At 43.1% G+C, this 24,678-nt stretch overlaps 2 protein-coding genes across 2 annotated transcripts; both read left to right on the top strand.

The window, feature by feature from the left end:
- Positions 1-340: 340 nt before the first annotated feature.
- Positions 341-11,511, top strand: zc3h4 (zinc finger CCCH-type containing 4). Its single transcript, XM_089014109.1, has 14 exons — positions 341-656; positions 3,450-3,762; positions 4,006-4,113; positions 4,186-4,384; positions 4,665-4,810; positions 4,893-4,971; positions 5,048-5,181; positions 5,529-5,642; positions 5,738-5,849; positions 5,931-6,040; positions 6,965-7,416; positions 7,607-7,818; positions 7,983-8,186; positions 8,612-11,511. The coding sequence occupies exons 1-14, from the start codon at positions 577-579 to the stop codon at positions 10,225-10,227; spliced, it is 3,879 nt and encodes a 1,292-aa protein (XP_088870235.1). The 5' UTR covers positions 341-576; the 3' UTR covers positions 10,228-11,511.
- Positions 11,512-19,939: 8,428 nt separating this feature from the next.
- Positions 19,940-24,573, top strand: LOC148888403 (cdc42 effector protein 2). The gene is made up of 2 exons (XM_089014412.1): positions 19,940-20,097; positions 22,613-24,573. The coding sequence occupies exon 2, from the start codon at positions 22,778-22,780 to the stop codon at positions 23,540-23,542; it is 765 nt and encodes a 254-aa protein (XP_088870538.1). The 5' UTR covers positions 19,940-20,097; positions 22,613-22,777; the 3' UTR covers positions 23,543-24,573.
- The last annotated feature ends 105 nt before the right edge of the window (positions 24,574-24,678 follow it).

Below are 24,678 nucleotides of genomic sequence, written 5' to 3'. Positions count from 1 at the left end.
TTAATTGCACTCGACTCTATAAAGCAAATTGGTGATGAAATTATCGTGAAGCCACCCTAACCTTGATAGACAACAATGAACTACTGCAGTGGCTCTGTTTCACGAGGAAATGTAGTCTGTGAAAGAAACGTTGAATTGATAAATACATGTCAAATTGACAGTGTTTAAAACACACAATGGAAACCACTGGATAAAAGCAAGTGTCTCCTAGTCAAAATGAAGGGCTAATTTCATGATCGAAAGCGTCAGTGAGACGCATTTTAAGTACGTTGAGCCAGTGACATCACTCTGAGGAAAGTCCGCCCCCTTCGTCTCTGAAGAAGACGGTCAGCCATTTTAAACGCACCAGTCTTCATTTTAGAGCGCTTCAGTAGGACGGAAACAGAACTCTGGACTCAATTTCAGCAAATTTCTCTTAGAACTGTAATGGACAATTGCCTACTGCCTATGAACTGAAACTCAACTGATTCCAAAACCAAGTAGATCCTTGTGAAGTGACGCATAAGCCAGTAGATTTCCAGTGTCGAGAGATTGCATTTTTGGGTACCTCCATGTTAGCTAAGGGTTAGAGAGGAAATGGCTGTGGAAAGCATGACTGTCCATCCAAACTCCCCAACAACCAACCACGAACACAACAGTCTCCTGACTGACGAAAGGTCGAGTAATTCTACAATCATTTCAATGAAACTATTTATTTGTCCTCTGCTTTTTTACACAAAAAAGCCCGGGGATGCCATTTTTTCATTTTTTTTTTCAAAGAGGGATTAAACTCGCCTTTTCTGGAAAACGGCTAAAGCTTTAACGGACCTGTGCGTTGACACGACGGCGCCAACTGGGAGTCCAAAATAACGTCGGAGATAACGTTTTCCCTTTATTTTATTACGTTATATCACCTCGACGGTGAACCGACTCGACGCGGACCGATATGACGAGCAAAAAGAGCAGGCCGTCGCTCCTAAACATACTTTTCTTTGACACGACCGTCGACCATCTCGACGAATGCAAAACCATCGCCCATTTTCCGTAAACTAACTAACCGGTTTTTAATTAAATGTCCGTATATAAGAATTTTACACTTTTATTTGGTCGTTGAAAATAAAACTTGGTTTTAAGGTGTGCCCATTCCGGCAGCGAGCCTAGCCATATTAGCTTCGCAATGGCTCACCGTAAGAGTTTCTTTTAAATCCCCATTAATATAGTTACGTTGTTTGTCGTTGCTATTTGGCGTCACATATGAAGAAACAACGTCAACGTTACCCACGTCTAATCAAAGGTCTTTAAACTTCTACTAACCCCACGCGACACAAACGTTTTTGTAAATTATAGATCAACGAACCTCCTATTAACAATTTAATTCACCAATCTCCCATTGCTATCTTTTGGTTACAATTTTAACCTGCCAACATTTTAACAGGATTGGATTGCTCCTACAATGTAACCTTTAACATTAATTTAAAGGGCACACTCGCTGCCAAACAGCTTTTTGTTTCCCCACCCTGTGATTGTGCTCTTTCTCTTACATGTTCAAATACTATGTACCAACGCTGTATGTAAAATGTCTGCAAAGCATCCCAGAAGTCAAACACAAAAATCAGTTTCTAATGTAACCACCCAGTTCTCAGTTGGCAAATTGTTTAAATGTTTTCGTAAATTCAATTACCTGCCCCCACAAATCTCACCAGTGACCCCAAACTGTTAGGGGGAGGATTTTTAATGATTGTGATTGCAAAATATGAAGAAGGCCTGTCACAGTAAGTATCCCCCTTTTTATCATGGCCCTTCTCTAATTATAATATCTCTTTAGCGATGAATTTTGCATTGAGATTAAATTTGTGCTTTGTCTTGTTGATTGGAAATCAGACATGATGGAGAAATACCATGTTCTTTGTCATTCCTTATTCCCAGAGAAGCAATCAGAACATTTTTATTTAGTGTGTTTGATATATTGAACCCGGTGTTCTGGCAGGGTGCAGAATAACCAGGTTATGATGTGTTTGTACTCAAGCACGTTGGTGCGGAGGTCACAAGTGTCCAGAAGGAGTGACCCCATCCTTTCTCCATGATGGAGTCAGAATCATTGAACTTCACGATAATTATCTCTCAGAATAAACAATTTTCTCTGAAAAGTTGACCATTAAGATGTTGTTGCTGGCCAAACTGGCTTCAGATAATCTTCGGACAATCTACAAAAAGATTCAGCCAAGCATTCAGTCAGACTTGTTAGATGGGGCCATTTGTATGATAAATGCAATCAATACAATGCATCCATGATTTATATAGAAGTTACACTCTACAGTCAGATAAATAAATGCCATCAGCACCAATCGGCAACTGGTGGCGGATTGGATTTACATTTATTAGTCTCGCAGTGGAGAAATTTACATTTCACAGCAGCAAGTTATGAAAGGAAAGAAGTAGAAAAACAAAATGCAGGAGCTGCTCAAGGCAGTCGGTTCCATTGATATGTTTGTCACCATCCTGGTTTAAAAGTGTTTACAGCCAATGTGGAATGAGCTATATTTTGTGTTGTGATATGTCACCGTCAAGCAAAAACATATATATTTTTTTTTCAGTCTGTGAAAAGATTAATATTTTTGAATTTGTGTGAGTAGTTGTGTTAATAATTGTGAGTGATATGCTTAATTGTTAATGAGTCATTTTGTCTTCCCCCTTTATACCACAGGCCCAAACCGGTGGTCAAGCAATATCATGTGGTCCATATTAATTATACTTGTGGGGGTCTATCATTGTCCCTTAAATGTGGGGTCACTGCCAGGACTGTGGGGGTCAAATATGTCCTATTCAAATAATGCTCTCATGCATAGTATATCCATTAGATCATGCATAATAACCACTATTGTTATTTCTGTAGCAGTTACCAACTACAGTACATGTTGTTACCTGAGCCATTCACAGTGTGAATGGAGGCAACCTTCAGTGCGTAGGCCAAAACTGTCTGATGTCTGCTTTGATGTCCCGTGTCATGAAATCTTAGGAATTAAACATTAGTAGGACTGTTATAAAAAAACTGCAACCCCCCAAAAAATCTCATAATATGTGATCCGACGTTTGTTTGTCGTATTTTCTGGTACATATAGAATACATGTGGCACTTGGAGGATTCACTGTTGAATTGAGGAATGTATTAGTTTTTTTTTTTTTGTTATGCAATTTCATTAGTTTTTTTTAGAAACTAATGTGTAGTGTCTTGGCTTTATATAGATATATAGAGGAGATGTATACTAACTAAATAATTTTCAGGCCAAAATTGATCATTTTCCTTGTCACATCTGAAGATCTCGCCCAGCAGAGAAATACGCCACGGCGCATTGGTTGGAAAATCGCCACTCCATATTGAATGGACATGGGTCACTCCGCATAATATTTTTGATATAAAACACTAAGTGAAAAGTCAATATATTTATCTTAAAACATGTTATGTGCACACAGGCCAGAGGATGGCGAATTGGAGGAGGGTGAGCTTGAAGAAGATGATGGGGGTGAGGTGGAGATGGAAGGCGACGCATCTGCCTGCGCAGGAGGCGTTGCAGACATGGGTGAGGAAGCAGTCGGCGGTGATGGCAGCACGGTCGGGGACGGCGGCGGTGGTGGTGGCGCGCATCCCCCACGAACCCGGGAGCGCCATGCTAGCAGCAATTCGGATGAGGAGCGCTCGCACCGGCGCAAACGGAAGAGAAAAAAAGAGAGGGAACGTGAGCGAGAGAAGAGGCGTACAAAGAAGAAACGCAAGTCCAAGCATAAAGTAAGGAAAACTTGTGGGGTTCTGATTTTTAGCACTCTTCACTGATTGTTAGAATGTTAAGCCGCACAACAAGGGAAAATTTGTCTTGTAGTCTTAAACTATGGTATTTTCTAGATCTGCCTTTTTTATTATTTATGTTGGCTGGCTTAATCAGATGTAGATGAAAATATTTTAATTCAGCCCAATTTTCAGTTTGTGTGTATCCCACACCCCACTTTAACTTTGTAATACTTTCGCCTGCAGCGTCATGCTTCATCTGACGACGACTTCTCGGACTTCAGCGATGATTCCGACTACTCTCCCAGTGAGAAGAGGAAATACAGAGAGTTCAGTCCCCAGTACCCTTCTACTGTAAGTCAACCCCCACACACAATGCATTGCATCTGTCTGTCTCTTCACATAATTGGCCGAACCCTCCTTCAGCCGCATGGGGGCTACGGCGGGTCCAAGAAGGGCAGCTACATGAAGATGGACAAGCAGGGCTACGGCGGCTATGACGACTATGAGGAAGACAACTACGAAAGGGAGGAGGAGCAAGACATGGGCGGTGAGGAGTACGACGACTTCACCAAGGAGCTTAACATGTACCGCAAGTCTAAGGAGGGAGGACGTGGAGGACGAGGTGGGTCTGATGGCAATCTTTACCCTTTTGTTATATGGCGTGACAAATGACCAGTTTTACAGTATTAAGAATAGTTTAAAAAAAATTGTAATTCGATTCATAAATAGGAATGTCCCCATTGTAAGACAAATAAAAATGTTCTTAGCTTATAAAGTAAAATTTGTTAGACCTTCATCAAATATAAAATACAACTGAAAATGTATTTTTATGTTGATGAGTTGAAAGCACGAACAGAAATGTTTTTGTTGTTCAGTGAGTGAATCTCATCCTTTTCCTGCAGGAGGCCGTGGCCGCATGAGGAACATGAGGGGCCGCGGTGGAATGAGAGGTGGGCGGCGAGGAGGAAGAGGAGGCAGTCGCGGGAGAGGAGGACGAGGAGGAAAGATGGGAGATGGTGATGGAGATGGTTATGGGGAAGACATTGAGGTGAGTGCTTTTGACATGCCTTATTATTATTATTTTTTGCTGATGATAAATGGAAGGCTTTTATCTGTTTGCATCCCTTTAGTATGATGATGATTATGACAACATTGGGGAAGATGACTATGATGACTATCAGTACAAGAGGTCCAAAGATAGAGGGAGAGGTAAGTCCTGTACTCTTGTTGAAGTAACTTGACTTTTTTGCCCACTCTGATCACATGACTCTGTATTGGACTCCAGGCAGGGGTGGCCGTGGTAGAGGTCGTGGCAAAGGAGGACGTGGCATGATCAGAGGAGGCAAAATGAGGAGCCGAGGACGCGGGCGAGGAGACATGGGTCATGACGATGAGAACAACGGAGACGTGGACAATGGGGTATGGTCTTCATCTTCACATATTGTATCTGGAAATGATGCTGAGGTCAATTTATTTTCCTGCTGAATGATTGACAACAAATTAAAGTTCAAATACGTTGGTTTTAAGAAGCACAATTCCAAGCCAAAGCAGTTGTACTAAACAGATGTTTGATTCTAAACTGCCAATGTGCACAAAGCATGGCTTCAAAAATTTATAATTTTGTGTATACGCCTTAAATAAGGAATATGGAGTCCATCATTCCTGCTTGTAATTTTGATGGACTGGTTCCCTTATTTACATCTCTTCATGTGTTTTCCTGTCCTTGTGTTTCAATGTTTATTTTTGTTTTTTGTTTTTCTTCCAAGGATGGAGGGGCCGATCCTGGATCAGGAATGGGAAAGAGGGGTCAGAACGAGAAGTACCAAGATAAAAAAGGAAAAGCCATCTGCAAGTATTACATGGAAAACAGATGCACTTGGGTGAGCCAAAAACAATATCTGTTGCACTTGAATCTTTTATGAATTATCTAGTTATTATTATGTGTTGTTTCGTTTACACTTCTTTTGATCATTAGGAGGAGTATTGCAACTTCAGTCACGATATCGAGTTGCCCAAGAACAAAGAGCTGTGCAAGTTTTATATCACTGGTTACTGTGCTCGAGCCAACCACTGCCCTTACATGCATGATATCCTTTCAACCCTTAAAAAAAAAAAGAATATTACATGACCGTAACTTGAGTGCATTTCTGCCTTAACACTGACGCCACGTGAATTCCCCTGCAAGCTGTTCCACACGACGGGCAACTGTGTCAATGGCAACGAATGCATGTTCTCCCATGAAAGCCTCAACGACGATACCCAGGAGCTTCTCAACAAGGTCTGTCCTCTCATATGAACAAATAATATATATTCAGTGTTTGAAATAACGTCTGCCCGGAGGCCCGGGGCGTGCAAATTTTACGTCGGACGTACAACTTTCAAAAGGCCCGGGTGGCTGCCAACTTCTTCAAGGATTTTTTTTTTTTTTTTTTTTCCAAATCAAACGTTTGTTTTATTAATTCAAGCAAAAGCTACAAGCAAACCGCTACAAGACACATGGATTCCTCTTTCTAATGCTTTCAAGTACACTTTTCAGTCACTGTGTAGTCCGAAGTAGTGTAGTCCGAAGCCCGAAAACAGGCTTCTGATTGGCTGCCGGTGCCGAGTATGCAAATTGCCAAACGAACGTGGCTTTGAGCAGACAACGCAACGCAAACATTGCATTGTGCACCATGACGACAAACGACAACTGGAGATAAATCTTCAGCAAGGGATATTTACCATAAATTAAGCAAGGGAGCATTTGTGGTAGGTACTTCCTTAATTAAAAAATATATTTTATACTTTGCAACAATGTTTTTTTTTTTTTTTTTTTTGCGATTAGTCGTCTTATTGTGTTTCAAGTTGTGAAAAATGGGGCAGGCAACTTTTTAGTTGTCTACCAGGTTGTGCGCTAACTTTTTGCCATGAGTTTCAGACACTGATGTATTTTTAGATTGCATTGCGAATTCGCTATTTGAAAATGTGACCAATCCACATTGTCCCTAAAAAGTCTAATTGTTGCCTGCGGATGCCACAAGAGGGCAGCAAAGCGTTTCTATTATCAGTCTGAGTTCCTAAACTCCCTCCAACATAGTTCATAGCAATAACTTTACATCACACTACTGCGACATTATAGAATTTTGGAAATTGGCCTCATTATACCAACACTTTGTGATAGAAGTTGAACTAATAACATTTCACCATTTTGTCACGTGTTCAGATGCTGGCTGAGGACGCAGAGGCTGGGGCAGAAGATGAGAAGGAGGTGGAAGAGCTGAAGAAGCAGGGGATCAACCCTCTGCCCAAGCCCCCACCTGGAGTAGGCCTACTGCCCACTCCTCCTCGCCCGGCACCCGTCGAAGCCAATCCTGGGGCGGGAGATTTCGGATGCCCAGCAGCCGGCGACTTTGGGGGCATCCCACCCACCAACCAGGTGGCCGTTCCCGCTATTGCTCCCCCAGGGGGTCCTGGGATGGTCCCTTCTCCAAATTCCTGTGGTGGTGGTCCTCCCGTACAAAATCCAGAGGGCGCTCCATTCCAAGGAGCAGCCCTGAACCCCAGTGGGCAACCCCCACCTGCTGGTGGTGGAGCGTCTGCCGGGAAGAAGATTCCCTCCTTGTTTGAGATCAAAGTGCAACCAACCGGACAGCTGGCTCATAAACTGGCTGTTCAGTGAGTCCACACAAGTTTACTTTAATTTTCAATTAGAATAATTGTGTATTATTTGATTTCACACGTGATGGCTACACAGAGAAACAACTGTTTGTACACCACCCATAAAAAGCCAGTTTTCCATATAACGTTCCTTTAAGTCGTTTTTGCTTTGATTTCATTCACTAATGCGGTCTTTTCCTCAAAAAAGCCAGGCACCCAGCAACACCCAGGGAGCAACCCCAGCACCTGGTGCACCAGGGGCGCCGCCAACCTGCTTCCCCCCAGAGAACATGGGCACGTTTGCATCTGGCGATTGTCCTCCTCACGGGGGCGCTATGCAACCTCCGCAGGCTGGGGGGAACTACTTCAACACGTTCTTCAATCAAGAGGGGATTAAGATGGAAGGAGTGGTGGAAGAAGGTGAGAATAATGAATCACCCTCAGTTTGGGTTTGATGATACACTATTTTTTTTTTCCTCGCGAGAATCCTATTTGGCCTGTCACTAATGAATCATTTAAGAATCTGTTTTTAATAACTCAGGTTATGTGCTTTGTTTGTTGCTTTATGTCACTTCTGCCCTTAGGTGATGACTACCAAGAAGGTGCTGGCAAGTTAAGCAGCCAGGATGATTCCACCAACGGAGCAAGTCAGGGAGGAGTATCTGTCTCAGACCTCCTCCCTCCGGCACAGCGTGTCCTTTTCATGAGAATCCAACAGAAGCAACAGGAGGAGGATGAGCGAGCCCGCCGCATCGATGGTGGGGCAGAGAAGAGCAGAGACACTGAAGGTTAGCATGTGACAACATCTTTGCCATTCATCTTGATCTGGTTCAAATGAAAGTCATAGTTGAACCCCCTGATTCAGGCATACACTGAGCTGATGTGGTGTCAATCCAAGAACTGACATGGGCGAACCCTCATCAATCAGTACAACTCTCTCTGGATGGGTGTTGACTTGTTTTCCAACAATATAGACTTTACTTTTCTGCTTGTTTGGTATCGCCTTGAATTAAGCAACTCCCAGAAAGAAGGAAAAAAAAACTCGTTAGTGTTATTTTCAAGTGCGTTGTTTAAATGTGTGGAATTCCCAAAATATGTGATGTAACAGATTTTTTTCTTTAATGGGAAAAACGGGTTTTACTAAAAGAACATGTAGCCTAGCCTTACAGCCCTGGAAGTTCCAGATGTCGCATAAATTCTGTCTTGTTTCCAGGTGACTCTGGCAACTGGTACTCCAGTGAGGATGAGGACGGGGGTGGCAGCGTGACGTCCATCCTGAAGACACTTCGGCAACAGACGCGGGCTCCTCCAAAGTCAGATGCGCCGAGTGACCCTCGCCTCCAAAAGACCACCATCCCCCCAAGTCGCCCCGCTGACCCGCGCCTGCCTCGTGACCCACGTCTGGCCCGTGGCCCCGGACCTGACTTGGCACCACCTGTGTCCTCGTCTGGTCCACCGGCAGATCCGCGGCGAGCCCGGCTGGCTGCCATGTCGGCTGGGTCTGCCGCCCACCAACCGGCTGCCCCCAAAGTGGAGCCCCCTCTGATATACAAACCTCCACCCCTCACTGCTCCGGCAGCGGAGGAGGAGGAAACGGAGCGAGTCCTGCGGGACAAGCCGGTCCCGATCCCTCTCGATCCCTTGATGGGAATGGCTCTGAGGGATCCCCGTTCCCAGCTTCAGCAGTTCAGCCACATCAAGAAGGACATTGTACTCCACATGCCCACTTTCTCCAAAACCATCACCTGGTCCCCCGAAGATCTCCTCCCAATCCCAGTCCCCAAACAGGACCTGCTTCCTCTCCCTCCAGGCATTCTTCCAGTCTCATCCCTTGACCCACGTCTGTCCCGCATCGTCCATCCCCACTCGCAATCTCCTCCCATCACGGCACCCCCTCCCTCGGAACCCCCGTCGTCCTCCTCGTCCTCACTCCCGGACTTGGAGTTGCTGTCTCGCATCCTTAAAACAGTCAGCTCTAGTCCTTCCCAATCCTCGTCTCCTCCGCCAGCGCCCACCACAGCACCTCCACTGGCTCTGTTGGCTCAACCTGCCTCTATTCCATCCACCCCCTCAGAAAAACCTGTCGACCCCCGCATGGCTCGAAAAGGTCTCACGGACCCCCGCATCCAGCCGCAGAAGTCAGCCCTCAAGCAGCCGTCGGAGCCTCCACCCCCCTCTTCTGAATCCTCTTCTGGGTCCACATCCTGCTCCTCGCCGCCACCCACCATCGCTCCCTATGATCCAAGGGTCCTTTCCTCTGGTGGAACAGGACGTAGTGCAGCATCGGGCGCACCAGGGGGCGCCAATGTACTGAGCAGCATCAGTCTTTATGACCCTCGGACTAACAAACCAGGAAGCCCTGGTACAACGGAAGGCCCCAACAACTCCCCTAACTCGGAATCTCGACCGAGTGAGCCCTCAACTGGCAGACCCAAACCAAAGGAGCCCTTGTTTGTTCGCAAATCTGCACTGGAGCAACCCGAGCCAGAGAAAAGCAGTGAGCAGGGCACCGACCGGTACAACAGCTACAACCGACCCCGACTCAAACCCACACCCTCACCTAACTCCGCCGCACAGGCAGGGCCCCCCGCCGGGGGTTCTGCCACTGCCGGGCCTCTGGTGGAACAGCTGCCCGCCGGTGTCCATAACCTGCCCGTTTCCACCCTTTTTGGTGTGGTCAAGCAGGCAGGCAAGGCCGGTGGGACCAGCAGCCCTTTTGGGGGTAGCAGCCCAGCCCAAGCCGAGCAGCCCACTGCGGAGCAGGACAATGGGTCACTCAAGGAAGTTTTCAAGGGCTTCGATCCCACCGCGTCACCCTTCTGTCAGTGATGCCAATCCACTCCTGACATGTTGTTGATCCAACATGGACACGCGCCATGAGTGCAAAAGACTTTTGAGATGTGGGAGAGTTAAATGTCTATTTTAAACAGAGGAATTGTTGTATAAGTGTGGACAGAACAGAACGTTTTAGCCACTGCTCATTACCTCACTTGTCTCAACCCATTGAAGAATGATGGAATCTGAATTTTCATGATTATGTTATGATTAAGTCAGCAGCACCACTGCCCATTGATCCATACCCAGCTTTTTTTCCATTTTTGAATATTTATTTTTCTACTTTTGTGCACTGTACTCCCATGGAGGACCCTGTTTTTAATGTCTCCCCGTTTCAGTAATCTCTTCTCGTTACCCACAATCCTGTTCTCCTTTTGTCGAAGAAGAAGAAAATGAAAAAGATGGGCAGTGGGAGCGCCCATGTTGGGTCTCTAACGTTCTTAACTCATTCACTGCCATTCACGTATTTATTCGGGGATTGAAAATATGACGTAGAGAACCATTCCCGAATTTGTTCGGTTTTGTTTTTTCATGCTTGGGTGCTGATAAACGCTGGCCATTGCTCCTGACAATGTTTTTTCCCCTTCTACAAATTAGCAGCATTTCCCTTTATTCCCTGTTCGCGCTTTGTTCCGGCTTCAGCTGTTGTTAAAGCACTATATAAACCAATATGTATTTATTGCATTGTATTTTGAACAACCACCCTCATTTCAAGGTCATATAACTCCACACCCATATAATTTAGGAATTAACTCCCTATAAAAGAAGAGATTCTAAGGTTTCTTACGCTGTATTAAATGTTTTTGTAGTCCCAAACTCAATATTCTGTGGGTCCTGGAATTTGAGTGACAATGACAAAAACCCTGGCACTGAAGTGGACACATTTTTGCACGTCTGGCAGTGAATGAGTTAATGGCGACGTGACAATCACAAATCCATCAAAAAGATAGTGAAGTTCTCTGGAGACATGTGTTTAGAGACCAACTCCATCAAACAGGACCCCTTGTTTGTAAAATAAATACATACAATTTCCTTTTAATTTATTTTTATACTTAAAATCTACTTCTACATACTTACCATTTGTTGTTTTAACAATGTATTTTTATTAGGTTCTGTCATTCAGGGTTTTTTGGCTTTGTAAATGTGCTTTTATTTCACAGCAATAAGAACAATTATCTATTTGAGATGTTTATTGTCCATGATATTGGGGGTGTGGACTTTTCTAACTGTTCATCATTGGTGAATATTTGAATAAAGACACCAACCAGATCCAATGCAGCTACCCAGCTCCCCTTTTCATTTATGACTGACTGTCAGAGTGAGTTACCTTGTTACTTTCTGTTTTCAGAATAACTTTCCACAGGCGTCTTTGGGGGTCTGTGTTCCTACCGGCGGTGCGTTGCGTCCCGCTTCCTGTTCTCATTGCGATCCCTCACCGCTGCTTCCTGTAACCCCGCCTCATCCTCGTCGGGTCGGCTCCAGTGGGACTGGTGAGTACACCTCAGAGATTTCCTCTCACCGCTCCACACACACCACCTTCTGGAAAACTATACATAGACTCACTGACCATTACATTATATGGCTAAATTTGGAGTATTCAATCATCCTAAGCGGTCTTTTGTTCGAGAAATGGGATACACCCTGGACTGGCTGTCAGCCAATGGCAAGACATATTGAGCATAGATGTAGATGCATTCACATTTACATTTTCACTTTTGGGCCATTTTCGAGTCATCAATGTATGCTTACTTTGTGTGAGAGGCACAATGCACCTAGTGCTAGTCTGATGTATGAGTTATTTTTGTAATCAAATATTGCCCGTCCATCTAATCCTATTTATTGAAATTCAGCTCGCTGGATTATCTACCATAAATGTTAATGTGACAGTCACATTGGTCACTAATGCATTTTTGAAACAGTAGTAGTACAATTTATGTTCAGAGAAGATGCAGTTTAAAAATAAATAGAAGAGTGAACACTCATAATGTTGTCGAGTGATCCCATAACTAGATCATGAATAGAAATAAAATATTAATAAAAGTCATTGATACTGCCAGGGAAAGTCCTTTGCACCAAGATGCCATACTTTTTTAGATTTACATACCTTTTATTGCTGTTTTGATGAGCCACAAATGGTCTCAGAGGTCAACACTTTAATGCCCACTTTTGAAAATTAGTTTTCATCAACTTGACACGGATGCAAATAACATTGATCTTAACAATGACTATTTATTTGAAGAACAACTTTTTGGGGGCAGGTTTTTAAAGAAGGCACAACAGGCGGTGGATGTGTAATTGTCTTTGATGGCTAATCTTCTTACCTGTCGCTACCTGTGGAGAATGTGAACGTATATCTATATATATACACACAGAAATATATTTAGCACACGAATCCTCTTAAACCTCTGACCGGGATTTGGAGATTTGATGACGGCAAAGGGTGCCGGCGCTGCTCACTGGGATCTTGCAGGGGCGCTGTGTTTGGGAGTCGGGTGACAAAGAGTATAAATGGTAGCTACTTTCAGTCCATTTAGGGATGGTGTCATGTGAGCTTGATGGAGTCTGTCTTGGAAATGTACAAAGCGGAACTTGAGTTGATATTCGTCTTTATAAGCTTTACAGGGCATTCGGGAAGCAGGCTATTCACGTCACTTCACTTTTTTCCGAATTTACCTTAATCATGGGGTTTCGTTCTTGAATTTCAAGTAATGGCAAAATTTAAAATAAGACTACTCGTAAATTAAAGCCAGAAATTAATAATTTGTCGCAATTCACTCTTTGCATGTTAGAAAGCCATATATTTCACTTGTTTCACATTGTTTAATCAATCTCACTGACTTTGACTTGAAATCAAATTTATTGAGACATGAATTAACTGAGAGAATGGAGGCAAAGTGTATCTTGATTAACCCGAGGGTACAAAAGTAGCCACTTAGGTCTTGGCTTGTGTCCTCCCTAGCTTCAAATAGCAGATACGTGACTCTCTGGCGGGAGGCCTTAATCTCTTAATGTCTCTTTGTGTGTCGTAAATATCGGGCCACTGGAAAATTCCTACACAGGCAACAGAACTGTAACCACATGTTCAGCAAAAGAAAGACAAATGTACTGTTGTCATATTTGTACATCTTGAGAAAATCAATATCACAAGGCACTCCAAGGGACGTTTGCTCTGTTTGCACAATATCTCAACTCCCACCACTCACCCGTCGTCTTCACCATGGGTCATTTCGCTCAATCTTCTTGCTTGTAGCTTTCCCGTTAAAGTCGGAGAAGGCCTTAGGTCAGGTGACATCCAGTCCGCATTTACCGGTACTTTCATACTCTTTCAACCTTTAGCGCAGTGCTTCTTAATCTTGTTGGCGGCGCCGAACCCCACCAGTTTCATATGCTCATTCACCGAGCCCATCTTCCAATGACTGTGCCTACTAACTGCAGACTAGACTGGTGGACCTCTGTGGTGGAGGATCCACCGAACCCCTGAGACCGACTCACCGATCCCCTAGGGTTCGATCGAATCCAGGTTAAGAACCACTGCAGTAGCCTGAGCCCTTGACTTTTAGTTATTCTGAACCATAATGAGGGATTTCCAAACTATCTTTACCTTTTGGTACACAAATTTATCAGGACCAATTGAATCCCGTATGATTTCAACATGCTCAACTCAAAAGATTTAATAGACGATGCATGCCTTGCCTCTTATTTGGACGCTTAATAAAAATAGCTGTTCAAAGTGTGTTGGAGTCCGAAAATTAACATGCTTAGCTCAACTTTGTCTATATCATTATCAATGTATTTCCAAAAAGCAATGTGTCCTTTTAAAATGTCTGCGGCTATGATATGGTTTGTCATAAATAGATTCTAGACAAAATTATGGGCAGTGGTTAACATTATATTTTTCATACTTTAAAAGTTATTACCCGTATTTTTCGGTGTATAAGGCGCACCAGAGTATAAGGCGCACCCCCAATGAGAGGTGTATTTTCAAACTTTTTCCATATACAGTATAATAAATACCACATTCGACCCTTCTGTCAATATTCCGTGTCCAGCTGTGGTAAATTCCTTTGGAGCCATGTCCTTGCCGCTTATAAAGGATGTGGCTCGCCTGACTCTCTTCCTCCACATTTCTTTGAGGAAGTTCTCCCGAGTATTGGCACGGTCTTCGCCATTATCAACAGCAGCCTCTCTTCTGGCATTGCCCCCCACCAGTTTGAACATGCTGTTATCCAAACCTTGATCAAGAAACCTGGTGTTGATCATGATGTACTGTGAAATTTTTGGCCCATTTCCAAACTGCCTTTCATCTCAAAATTGCTTGAAAAAAGCGCCGCACATGCAGTTGAAATCTTTTTTGGATAAATATAACATCTTGGAGGTCTTCCAGTCACATTTCAAGACGTTGCATAGCACAGAATCAGCCCTGTTATGGGTTTCTAATGACACCCTCCTGGCCAATGACACTGGAGATTACGTATGTCTGCTTTTATTAGATCTGACTGCAGCATTTGTTACAGTGGATCACAGTTTTCTACTGTCTCGTCTCCAGTAGTTGGTGGGCATTACCGTTAGTGCTCTTGACTGGTTTAGGTCCGACCTATCTGACAGAACCTTTCGTGTTCGCCTTGGCTGGTCTGAGTCATGTGCTGCCTCTCTGTCATGTGGTGTTCCACAGGGCTCAATTTTGGGACCAATGTTGTTCACACTGTACCTGCACCCACGGGGTTCCATTCTAAGGAAACATGGTATTTCATTCCACTGCTATGCAGATGACTGTCACATCTATGTCCCACTAAGCAAAAAATACACTTTCTCGTTAAGGTCACTTTTATCCTGCCAGGAGGAACTCAAAACCTGGATGGAACATTCAGCAAATCCCCTCGCTGCCCATCTTTAAAATCCGCCTCAAAACTTATTTGTACTCTTTGGCATTTGCTACATTAGAGGCTGGAGTTACACGATACTTCTCATACAGGACGAAATGGAGTCGGTGACTACTCACCGTAGTTGCGTGACCTGTTGTGGGTCAATATTACTACACATAAGGTGCACATGCGTATAAGTTGCAGAGTCATCTTTTGAAGAAAATCAAGGCTTTTGGGTGCGCCTTATACATACACCGGAAAATATGGTGTATTGATTTTGTGCAGAAACCACCAAGTCTTATTATCTACTCCTTGTATAATATTCCAAAAATGACTTATTATGCACCTAATGCGTATAATAATTAAAATTGCGGATTTGCACAGTCTTATGAGGCCAATTTTTCCTCCATAGTATAAGGAATACAAAAATTAGAAACGTCAGGAGCACGGAATATTTTTTGTAATCAAAGTTGTTTAGAGAGGTTGGCACAAGTCGTAGCTCTCGCTTGCCACCTGTCCAAACATGAAATAACAGCACGCCTTTCAAACTGAAAGCAGTACGTAAATTTGTTTGATTTCAAGGTCATTGTGACCTTCACATCTTTTCTTTTTGCCTCATTTAGTGTGAAGTGTTACTGCACCAGCTGTGTTCGTCACAAAAAAATCTTGTTTGTTGCATTTCTTGCTCTGCCACACACAATCTCACCTCTTTCTTGCAAGCACTAAACTATAAAGAGAGCTGCTGGGGGTTTTAGTCCAAGAACAACATCTTCACTTCCTGTTGTGAGGCACCAACTTGAAACCACCTCGGCCCGGAATGTTCCCGACAAACGCTGACACGGGATTCAAGCCCCTCCTGCACTTCCGAGGAACTTGTTATTGTCGTCACACAGACACACATGCACACACACACACACACACACACACACCCTTGCAAATTCATGTTAGGTTTGTTTTCCACTTAAAAATATTCCCAACTCGGACGGACATAAAAACAGTTTTGAGTTTTAAAGATCGAGACGATTTGTCGCCACTTAGCCTCATGTCTTCCTCCTCCTCGTTTATTTCGGAATGTTTGTCACTGGAGGGCCCTGACCTTCCCGCACTTCAGCGGAGCCTCCAGAACAGGGGCGGAGGGAAGGGGGGGGGGGGGGTACAGATTGTGGGAATGAAGGATGAAGGGCGGGACCATCAGACCCTGAAAGGAGGCGGGAGAGCATGAGCAGGGATTCGTTTTCCCATACTGTGATGAATTTGTGATATTGTGCTTTTATGTAAGTCACTCCACAAGCAGGGAGTGCGTTGCTGCTTTCACCAGTGCCTTGCATTCTGAATCATGTAAAAAGTGGGGAGGGGGTAGCAGCGTAAAAGAGAGCATTGTGAAAAGGGCTAGTGTGACATTCCACCTTTGACTTTTGGGAGACTACTTCAACATCCCATTCTGTATAAGGACCTTTCACATTCAATCTTTTTGTGCTTTTGTGTATTAACTCATTCACTGCAATTCCCGAATTTATTCGAGAATTGAAAATATGACATAGCGCCATTCCCGAATTTGTTCAGGTGTTATTTTTTCTTGTTTGGATGCCGATGAAGCGCTGGTCATGGCCTCGGGCAATGTTTTTCCCTTTTTTCCCATATTAGCTTTGTTCCAGCTTCAGCTGTTGTTAAAGCGCTATATGAACCAATATGTATTGCATTGTATTTTGGACAGGCGCCCTCATTTCAAGCTCATATAACTCCAAACCCACATAGTTTAGGAATTAACTTTTCTTTCTGATGAAAGAAGAGGGGCGTACGTTTCTTACGCTGCATTGAATCTTTATGTAGTCCTGAAACTCAATAATCTGTGGGTCCTGGAATTCGAGTGACAATGACAAAAACCCAGGCACTGGAGTGGACGTATTTTTGCACGTCGGGCAATGAATGAGTTCATTTTTAGCCATCTGTGTAAAATGCGCTTTTGAAGTCAACCCACACATGTAGGTTACAAAATGACCATATGTGTGAACCTGGAATATTTTCTCACTGGAGTGACACGTTTATGGCATTCTGTAAGCAATGCATTTTTCAAACTTTCAAATGCAATCAGTGTCGCTCTGTTACCTAACTGAGGTGACATCATCTTTACTTTGTGCTTCCTCATTCCTGGTTCCCAATGTCACAGTTAGTGTTCAACATGACGAAATGAATCCTCTCATTTTTGGGCCCCTCGCGACAGCAATCAGAGCAAAGTGGATCCACATGGAGGTCTTACAGACAGATTTCACCAAAATTCCTCACGATGATGTTATTCCACCGTCACAGCTGCATGTCTGCCCCGATCCAGCTTTTTAGTGTTTACGTTTTGATCTAAACAACCGAGAATGCTCAAAACTCCGGACAAGGATCGGTTCCACCTGTTGCGTAACAGCACAGAGCTGGAGAACATAGATTTGGGGGGGGGGGGGGGATTTGGCCTTGCGCCTACATCACAAAGTCTGCATGAATATGGACAATTTCCTGTTTGCTGTCCTTGTGTTCCCGTAACTTCCAGCACATCCTGAAGGTTGCCAAAATTACACCCAAAAGTGCTGTGCTTGAAATGATATCTGATGGCCGTTGTGAAAGCGGCAACGGGCAGTATTTTGCTAGTGATCCTACCGCAGTAACATCACCAAGCCCCCCTTACATCCGTTTTCAATTGTGCTTATACTAATAGGGATCGCAAGCGTGGTGCTTTGCCACTCCAACAATTGGATACCGTCCGAAGCATGCAAATTCACAGCTCAACTTAAACGTTGTGGACCTTACATAGGGCCTCCTGGCTGTGCTGAAGGGGGGATTTGGTTTAAGGTAGGGGGTGTCTCAGCATGTGGTGACGCCTGGAGGGCTGCGACCTCACCATGAGGCCAAGTGGAGAGCCGTAGTGATTACTTTTTGATTTATTTAGATGATGTCATACACCCCTGTGTGTGTGTGATGTAAGCACACATTGCAGAGTCCTTGTAATGTATCTTCTCTTCACATTACAGTCTCTTTTCAAAGGTTCATGAGAAAAAATGGGGTGTGCATAATGTGAAATTGCAGTGGATGTTCGGATGTAGTGCTATGATATTTCATGCTATGTTATGCTATGGTGGTGATGCGGTCATGCTACAACGTTTAGGGTAAACAGTGTTACGATGGCATGTTATTTCACTGTTGCGTTGCTGCATTGCTTGACATTACTCGAATAGGATGCTGCAGTGTTATTGTGACACGTGATGCAATAATGTTATGATGCTGTCATGGTACAATATTATGGTATTAATATTACTTTACGATCTCTATGATAAGATCACGGTGTTATGATTTGATGTTGTCGTATTTTGATGCTGGATGTTCGGATATTGTCATGCCATAATGCTCAATTATATTGTTATACTATGGTCGAAATCCAGGATGTGGCATTACAATGCTTTGACTTGGCAAATGGATGTTTGATGCCACTATATATATATTACCACAGCCTGACGTCACAGAATTGTGCGGCCCTAATATCTGAATGTAACACGTAAAACTCAACATTGTAGCATAACAAAATTTTACTGCTTCTTGTCAACATCTTAGCATTATAACACCAATGCTACAATTATGCAATAGGCAAACATTTGCCAGTTTGTGATGCAACGTCATTGTGAAGTTACAATATCATGATACAATATTTGATGTTACTATGTTGTGAGACTATTGGTACAATGTTGGTATATTACAATAATGCAAAACTTGTGCAACAATGTAGTAATAGTGCAATGCAGAAATGTTGCAATATTGATGGGACAATACTGATTTATTGTGATAAGTTGTGATGCTGCTTCATCAGAAAAAAATGCTACGTAAGCACATTGCTCACAAGTATTTTGTAAAATGTGTGTGTGGGGGGAGGGTGAAATTTTCCGTCCAGGTTCCCTCAGGTCTGTAAACTGAGAGACAGCAGACACAATGCTGACAACACGTGTGCCTCATTATTATCTTTCTCGTCTTCCTCATCACAAATAAGAGCAGGGCTGAGTGTGTGAATCTCCGTTTATATACTATTAGCACAAACAATATTGTAAGATTAGAGTCAACATGTTCCGAGAGCCAATGATCAAAATGCAAATTTTCTCATGTAATCAGAACTGCATAAAAGGTGATTAAATATCATACAGTATTGTCACATACAGTGTCTCGGGTATTGATTGTAAATAACACAGCAAGGATGTCTTATTTCTACAGGTATGTGCAGGTTCTGAAAGGATCATGAGTGATGTTACGTGATATGTACAGTTTAATTGAGTAGGATCCAAATGTACATGATGTATTTTCAGGTGGACCAGTTGAGATCTTTTGGGTTGTTGTTTTAGTTTCTACTATGCTGCTGCTAATCCAATTAAAAAACAAAACACACAGGCTCGCATACAATCCACAATAAGAGGTGGTGATCAAAGGAGTTATTTTAAACCCACCACGGCCATTAGCACCTTTCTTGCACTTTAGCACCTTTACCCATTCAACGAAGTGAATTTGCACGAATCCTTAATCCACCCGGCAGCACTCTGATTAGCATTGTGTGGCTCATCAAGTCAAAGGAATCACACCGGAAGCCAATTTTTCCTCGATAAAATGTCTAAATAGAATAAAACTTAATTGGTGTCCTTATCAGTTAATAGTCATTAAATATCTTTCATTTATAATTTGGTAGTCCTGATTGACACCGATTTATAATGAACGGTTTTATACAACAGAAACTAAACATCTTTATTTTATTTTGAAAATAAGTATTAGGATGTGCTTATCTCCATGGCTTAACACTGGGCTTTTGCCACACACGAGGAGTCTGGTCCACCAGAGGCGTGTCTACTGACATTCTGTCTTCAAGAGGTTTACTTAAAGGTAGGCGCTTTCCCTGCCACCACGGCAACGGCGATTGCCCCAACAAAAGAGGATAAATAATATGAAACGAACGAGGATGCTTTCGGAACCACGCGTCCCTTTTTAGGTAAATATCAGCCGCACACACGCATGTCAAGAAACGCGGGGGTTTCATTATCAACTCCATATTTTTATTAACATGAAAAAAGGATGGGGAAAAAAATGTGGGCACGCTGTGACACGCCCTTTGCGAGCAGGAGGTGGTCCGCATCTATCTTTAAAACATCCTTAAAGAAATCTCAGTATTGCATTTTTTGCGATGCTGTCGCCTTTGAATGCAGGTGAGGATATTAGTGGAGACATCAGAAACGTGCGTGCGTAAGTGTGCGTGCGTGCGTGCGCGCGCGGAAGAATATCTTATTTTTTGTATATGTTTTAAAGTTAAAAACTAAGACCACTTTAGCAAGCGTGACATTTTAGACCTTATAGCAAGCGTGACAGTTTAGACTTTTTAAAAGCAGATGACGTCATCGTGTGTGAATTACTGTGGTGACATCACCGCCAAGGGTCCCAGAATGGGACACAAACAAACACAACAGTAGCGGCGCAGAAGTACATGTCAAGCTAAAGTCATTGGTTTTGTTCAAATTACTCGTTATTTACAACATATTCATGGTTTGAAATCCGCGGAATCAGCATTTTGCAGTTTTACTTATTTTTTACATTTCCTTATTTGTTGTTGTTTTTTTAACATGTCTATTACGTACCTATATTATTTGTTAATATATGTATCTCTCTACCCTCCATACTGTCTGTACTGGAAAAAATACATTACTGTTCCATTTGACAATATATTTATAGCTATGTATTATTGGTCACTTTGTAACCTATAAAATGTCAGAACATGAGGAAAAACAATCTTTTCCCCAAGCCCCACTCTGTCTGTCACAAAGCTTTGTTGGAATATTTATCCTCGTTATTATTATTCTTTCATTGTGATTGGCTGACAACCAGTTCAGAGTGTCCCCTGCCGACTGACCGAAAACAGTTAGGATAGGCAACAGGACCCCTTGTGACCAACGTGAGGATAGGCAGATTAGAAGATGGATGGATATCATCATTTTATGATTGGTTGTCTTTTATGTGTTTGTTTTGTATTGCATTTGCATTTTAGAATGTAACAAATAAGACTTTGTATTCCACAGAAAAACGTATCTTGTGACTGTTAAGTGTCCTTGAGAGCTTTGAAAGGCGCTTATAAATGAAATGTATTATTATTATTATTATTATTATTATTATTTGGTTATATTTGTGGCATCTAAACAAAGTTGAGTTGAATGTGTCAAAATAGTCTATGTCCACGCAGACCCGCATGTACTGTGATAGAGCTTTGGTTGCTAACGTCTTTCTTCATGTGTGCATCTTAAGTAGAGGATGATACGCAAGTCAACAGCTAACAGAAGAGCGGGGGTGGGGGGGGGGTTATGGTCCTGGCTCCAAAAAGAATACTTAGAACAGAACCAGATGTCACAGAGATGACATCACCAGGTGTTGGAATGCTTATTTGTTTGTGAACAGAAAAAAAGAAACTTTTCCAAGTTAAGCTTTTTTCCTCAGTTGAAATCCACACATCTCTTTAAAGTTCAGCAGTTGCCCATTGTTAATAATAAAAGGCCAAAGCAATTCGCCTTAACTTTAATATTGCATTTAATGTCACTTGAAGGTTCATTTGCACGTAGTGTTATGTAACCTTAAAAAAATGATAAATGATTTGAATGTAACATCACTTCCTTTGTTTTCCCCAGAGGTGACGAAAGAAAAGCCAGTAAAAAGAGAAACTCATGCAAACAATCTAGTTAACTCCCAAATATATGGATACGATATTTCTTGTGTACCTAATGTAGTGGCTCGTGAATGTGCAGTGTGCGTGGCTTTTTAACCGTCCACTTATGCATGGCCTGTTACACACAACAAAGATAAAACTGGGTGTGAGTGTGAACATTCACAGGGGCGCTTCACATGCCATCGTCATGATGACACTCACTGACTGATTGTAACTTTGCCAAACCACAATGGCATGAACTCACTGAAGAGGATTGGTAGGCTGCTTTTAAAGTAATCCTATAACCAATGCATAGTAGATCTACTAAAATTGCATTGGATTGGATTAGCCTTTATTAGTCTCGCAGTGGAGAAATTTACATTTCACAGCAGCAACGTTATGGAACGAAGAGGAAAGGAAAGGAAGAAGTAGAAAAACAAAATACAGGAGCTGCTGTAAAGGCGGTCTTGAAGTATAAAGAACAAAAAGAAAAACAAAATAATATATGACAACACAAAGACACACTTTCTGCACCCTCTTTGTTGTATGAAGCAGTTCTAGATGAAAGAGGAGAGGATCAAAGCATCCTTTTCAGCAGTGGATCAGGGACATCGTGGTGAAATGTGCACGTCTGATCCAAGCTAAATATTGAAAGCAAACACGACGCTGTAGCATCCATTGACGAAAGAGGTTGTCCTGTCTCATGTCAATCCGCTTCAATTCCAAGCCGCAACAGTTCCACAAATGTCATAAATAAATCAACATACCACTGATTAAGTGAAAGTATTATGAAGTCAATATTTTTTTTCTCGTTGCTCAGATTCAAGAAGACGACAAAAAGTCATCCAGATCACTTTGCGCCGTCCTGGGTGTCGAAGCGTCTTCCTGGACCGTTTGCACGCCGTTGTGGTGGTGTCTCCGAAATCTTCCGAGCACCCCCGAGTGGTCTGAGGTGTCCGGTGGAGGCGACGGGTCGCCCCGCAGGATGCCCGCCAAGACCCCCATGTACCTGAAGACCACCACACCCAAACGAGGCAAGAAGACCAAACTGCGTGACATGCTGTCCGGCGATATGATCAGCCCCCCGTTGGGCGACGTGCGCCACAGCGCCCACGTGGGGGCGCAAGGCGAGCAGGACATGTTTGGGGACGTGGGCTTTCTCAGGGGGAACATGGACATGTTGCCGTCACGTAACGGCGACGTTTGCTCGCATAGTGTGGACGAACGCCACAAAAGCGTTTCCACCACCTCAGACTACTCCTACAATGGATTCCATTACCAGCCTTTGTCCTCTGGGTTGTTGAAGACCACCATCTCCATGCCCGTTTTCATCGCTCATGAGCAAGCGCCGCCCAAACCGCCGCGCCTGCACCTGGATGATGCCAAACAACGGCACCGACAGCCTGTTGACACGCAACAAGGACAGTGTACCTCAGAGAACAACGGCCGGGACATCTCCCTGTCGCCTTCCCTCCGCCGACTGGTGGCCTCATCCGGATCCTTCTCGGAGGTGTCGTCGGAGGAGTCGGTGTTGGACGGGTGCGTGCCCCTTGATGAGCGGCGAGGCCTCAGTCTGGACTCTGACGCCGGTCTGAGCAATGAGGACCTGCGCAGCGATTCGCCGTGCGGATTGTTCCTGCGATCGGACTCCGTGGCAGACCTGGACCTGGATCTGGGGCCCTCTATCCTGGATGATGTGCTGAGGATCATGGACCGCTACAAAGACGTGGACCACCGATGCGAGCTGTGAGCAAATGGGAGACAAGGATGGACAAAAAGGCTTTTTACTGAGTCAATGTAATGCAAACCCGGCAACACGGCGGACATTTTGGGTTTAGCACTTCCATAAAGTACTTACAACGCTTAACTGTCTTCACATTTTATGTTACAGCCTTTTTGCAAAATGTATTCTCAAAATGCGCACACATAATCCAAAAATGACAAGGTGAACATTTATTTTTTTTGCAATTTTTAACAGGCTAAAACAAAACATTGAAGCATTAAAGTGCTGTGAATACTTTGCGGATGCCTTTTTTTGCTTCTAGGTGACAGGCTCAGGCTGGTCCTCAAGAGCTTTATAGCAGCAACCTTCAAAAACTATAATTGTCATTTTATCTCATGCTAAACTGTGAACACCCACCTGTTATCCAAAATTACACAGGCGGTAAACAAATGCTTTCTATCTAATAGGAAGCATTTCCCCCACAATTTAAGATAGGTTCCAGGTGTTTTACAAACACATATGGGACATTCTTTCGTCCAACTATCCTAATTATTTACACACCCGCCAAAAGCCTGTTTTGAGGTAATGGCTCATACAAAGGAGTTATTGCTCATACCTCGACTGCGGGCCCAACCCTGTCTACGGTTTTAGTTGTTTATGACCTCGGAAGTGGTATATGAACAGACACTTTTTCAAAAATAGTCAGAGGCATAAAGATTGAATTGCTTGCTAATTTCACTTTCACAACAACTCAAAAGTCACTTAATAATGTGTTCCATTTCCTACCATGAATTCTCTGCAATAACAAAACAATATTTGTTATATTATATGTATATTCTATAAAAATTTACCTCTCACACTAGTAATGTCTTTTCAACTTGATATGTGTCTCTAAAGCTAATGGAAAACTGCTTTTACATACAAAATGAAAAATGTAGAGAGCTTCTTGTCCAACTGATTTTGACACATAAGTCTTTTGTTCATAAGCCATGCATGATATTATGTAACATTCATTTCTGTGAATATATCAATAAAAGACATTCAATTGTGAATCGAAAGATTCTGACATGGGTTTCATCACAAGTGCAAGTAAGTTATCCTGTATTTATTTGTACTCGGTGCAGTATAATTTATGGACATGTCTTTCTGATCACCATGTTGCA

The sequence above is a fragment of the Hippocampus bargibanti genome, linkage group LG14 (assembly GCF_051943395.1).
Source record: "Hippocampus bargibanti isolate YZ-2025 linkage group LG14, ASM5194339v1, whole genome shotgun sequence".
In the NCBI taxonomy this organism is placed as follows: domain Eukaryota; kingdom Metazoa; phylum Chordata; class Actinopteri; order Syngnathiformes; family Syngnathidae; genus Hippocampus; species Hippocampus bargibanti.
The sequence above is the reverse complement of the archived record's forward strand: the minus strand, read 5'-3'. Positions and strand labels throughout refer to the sequence as shown.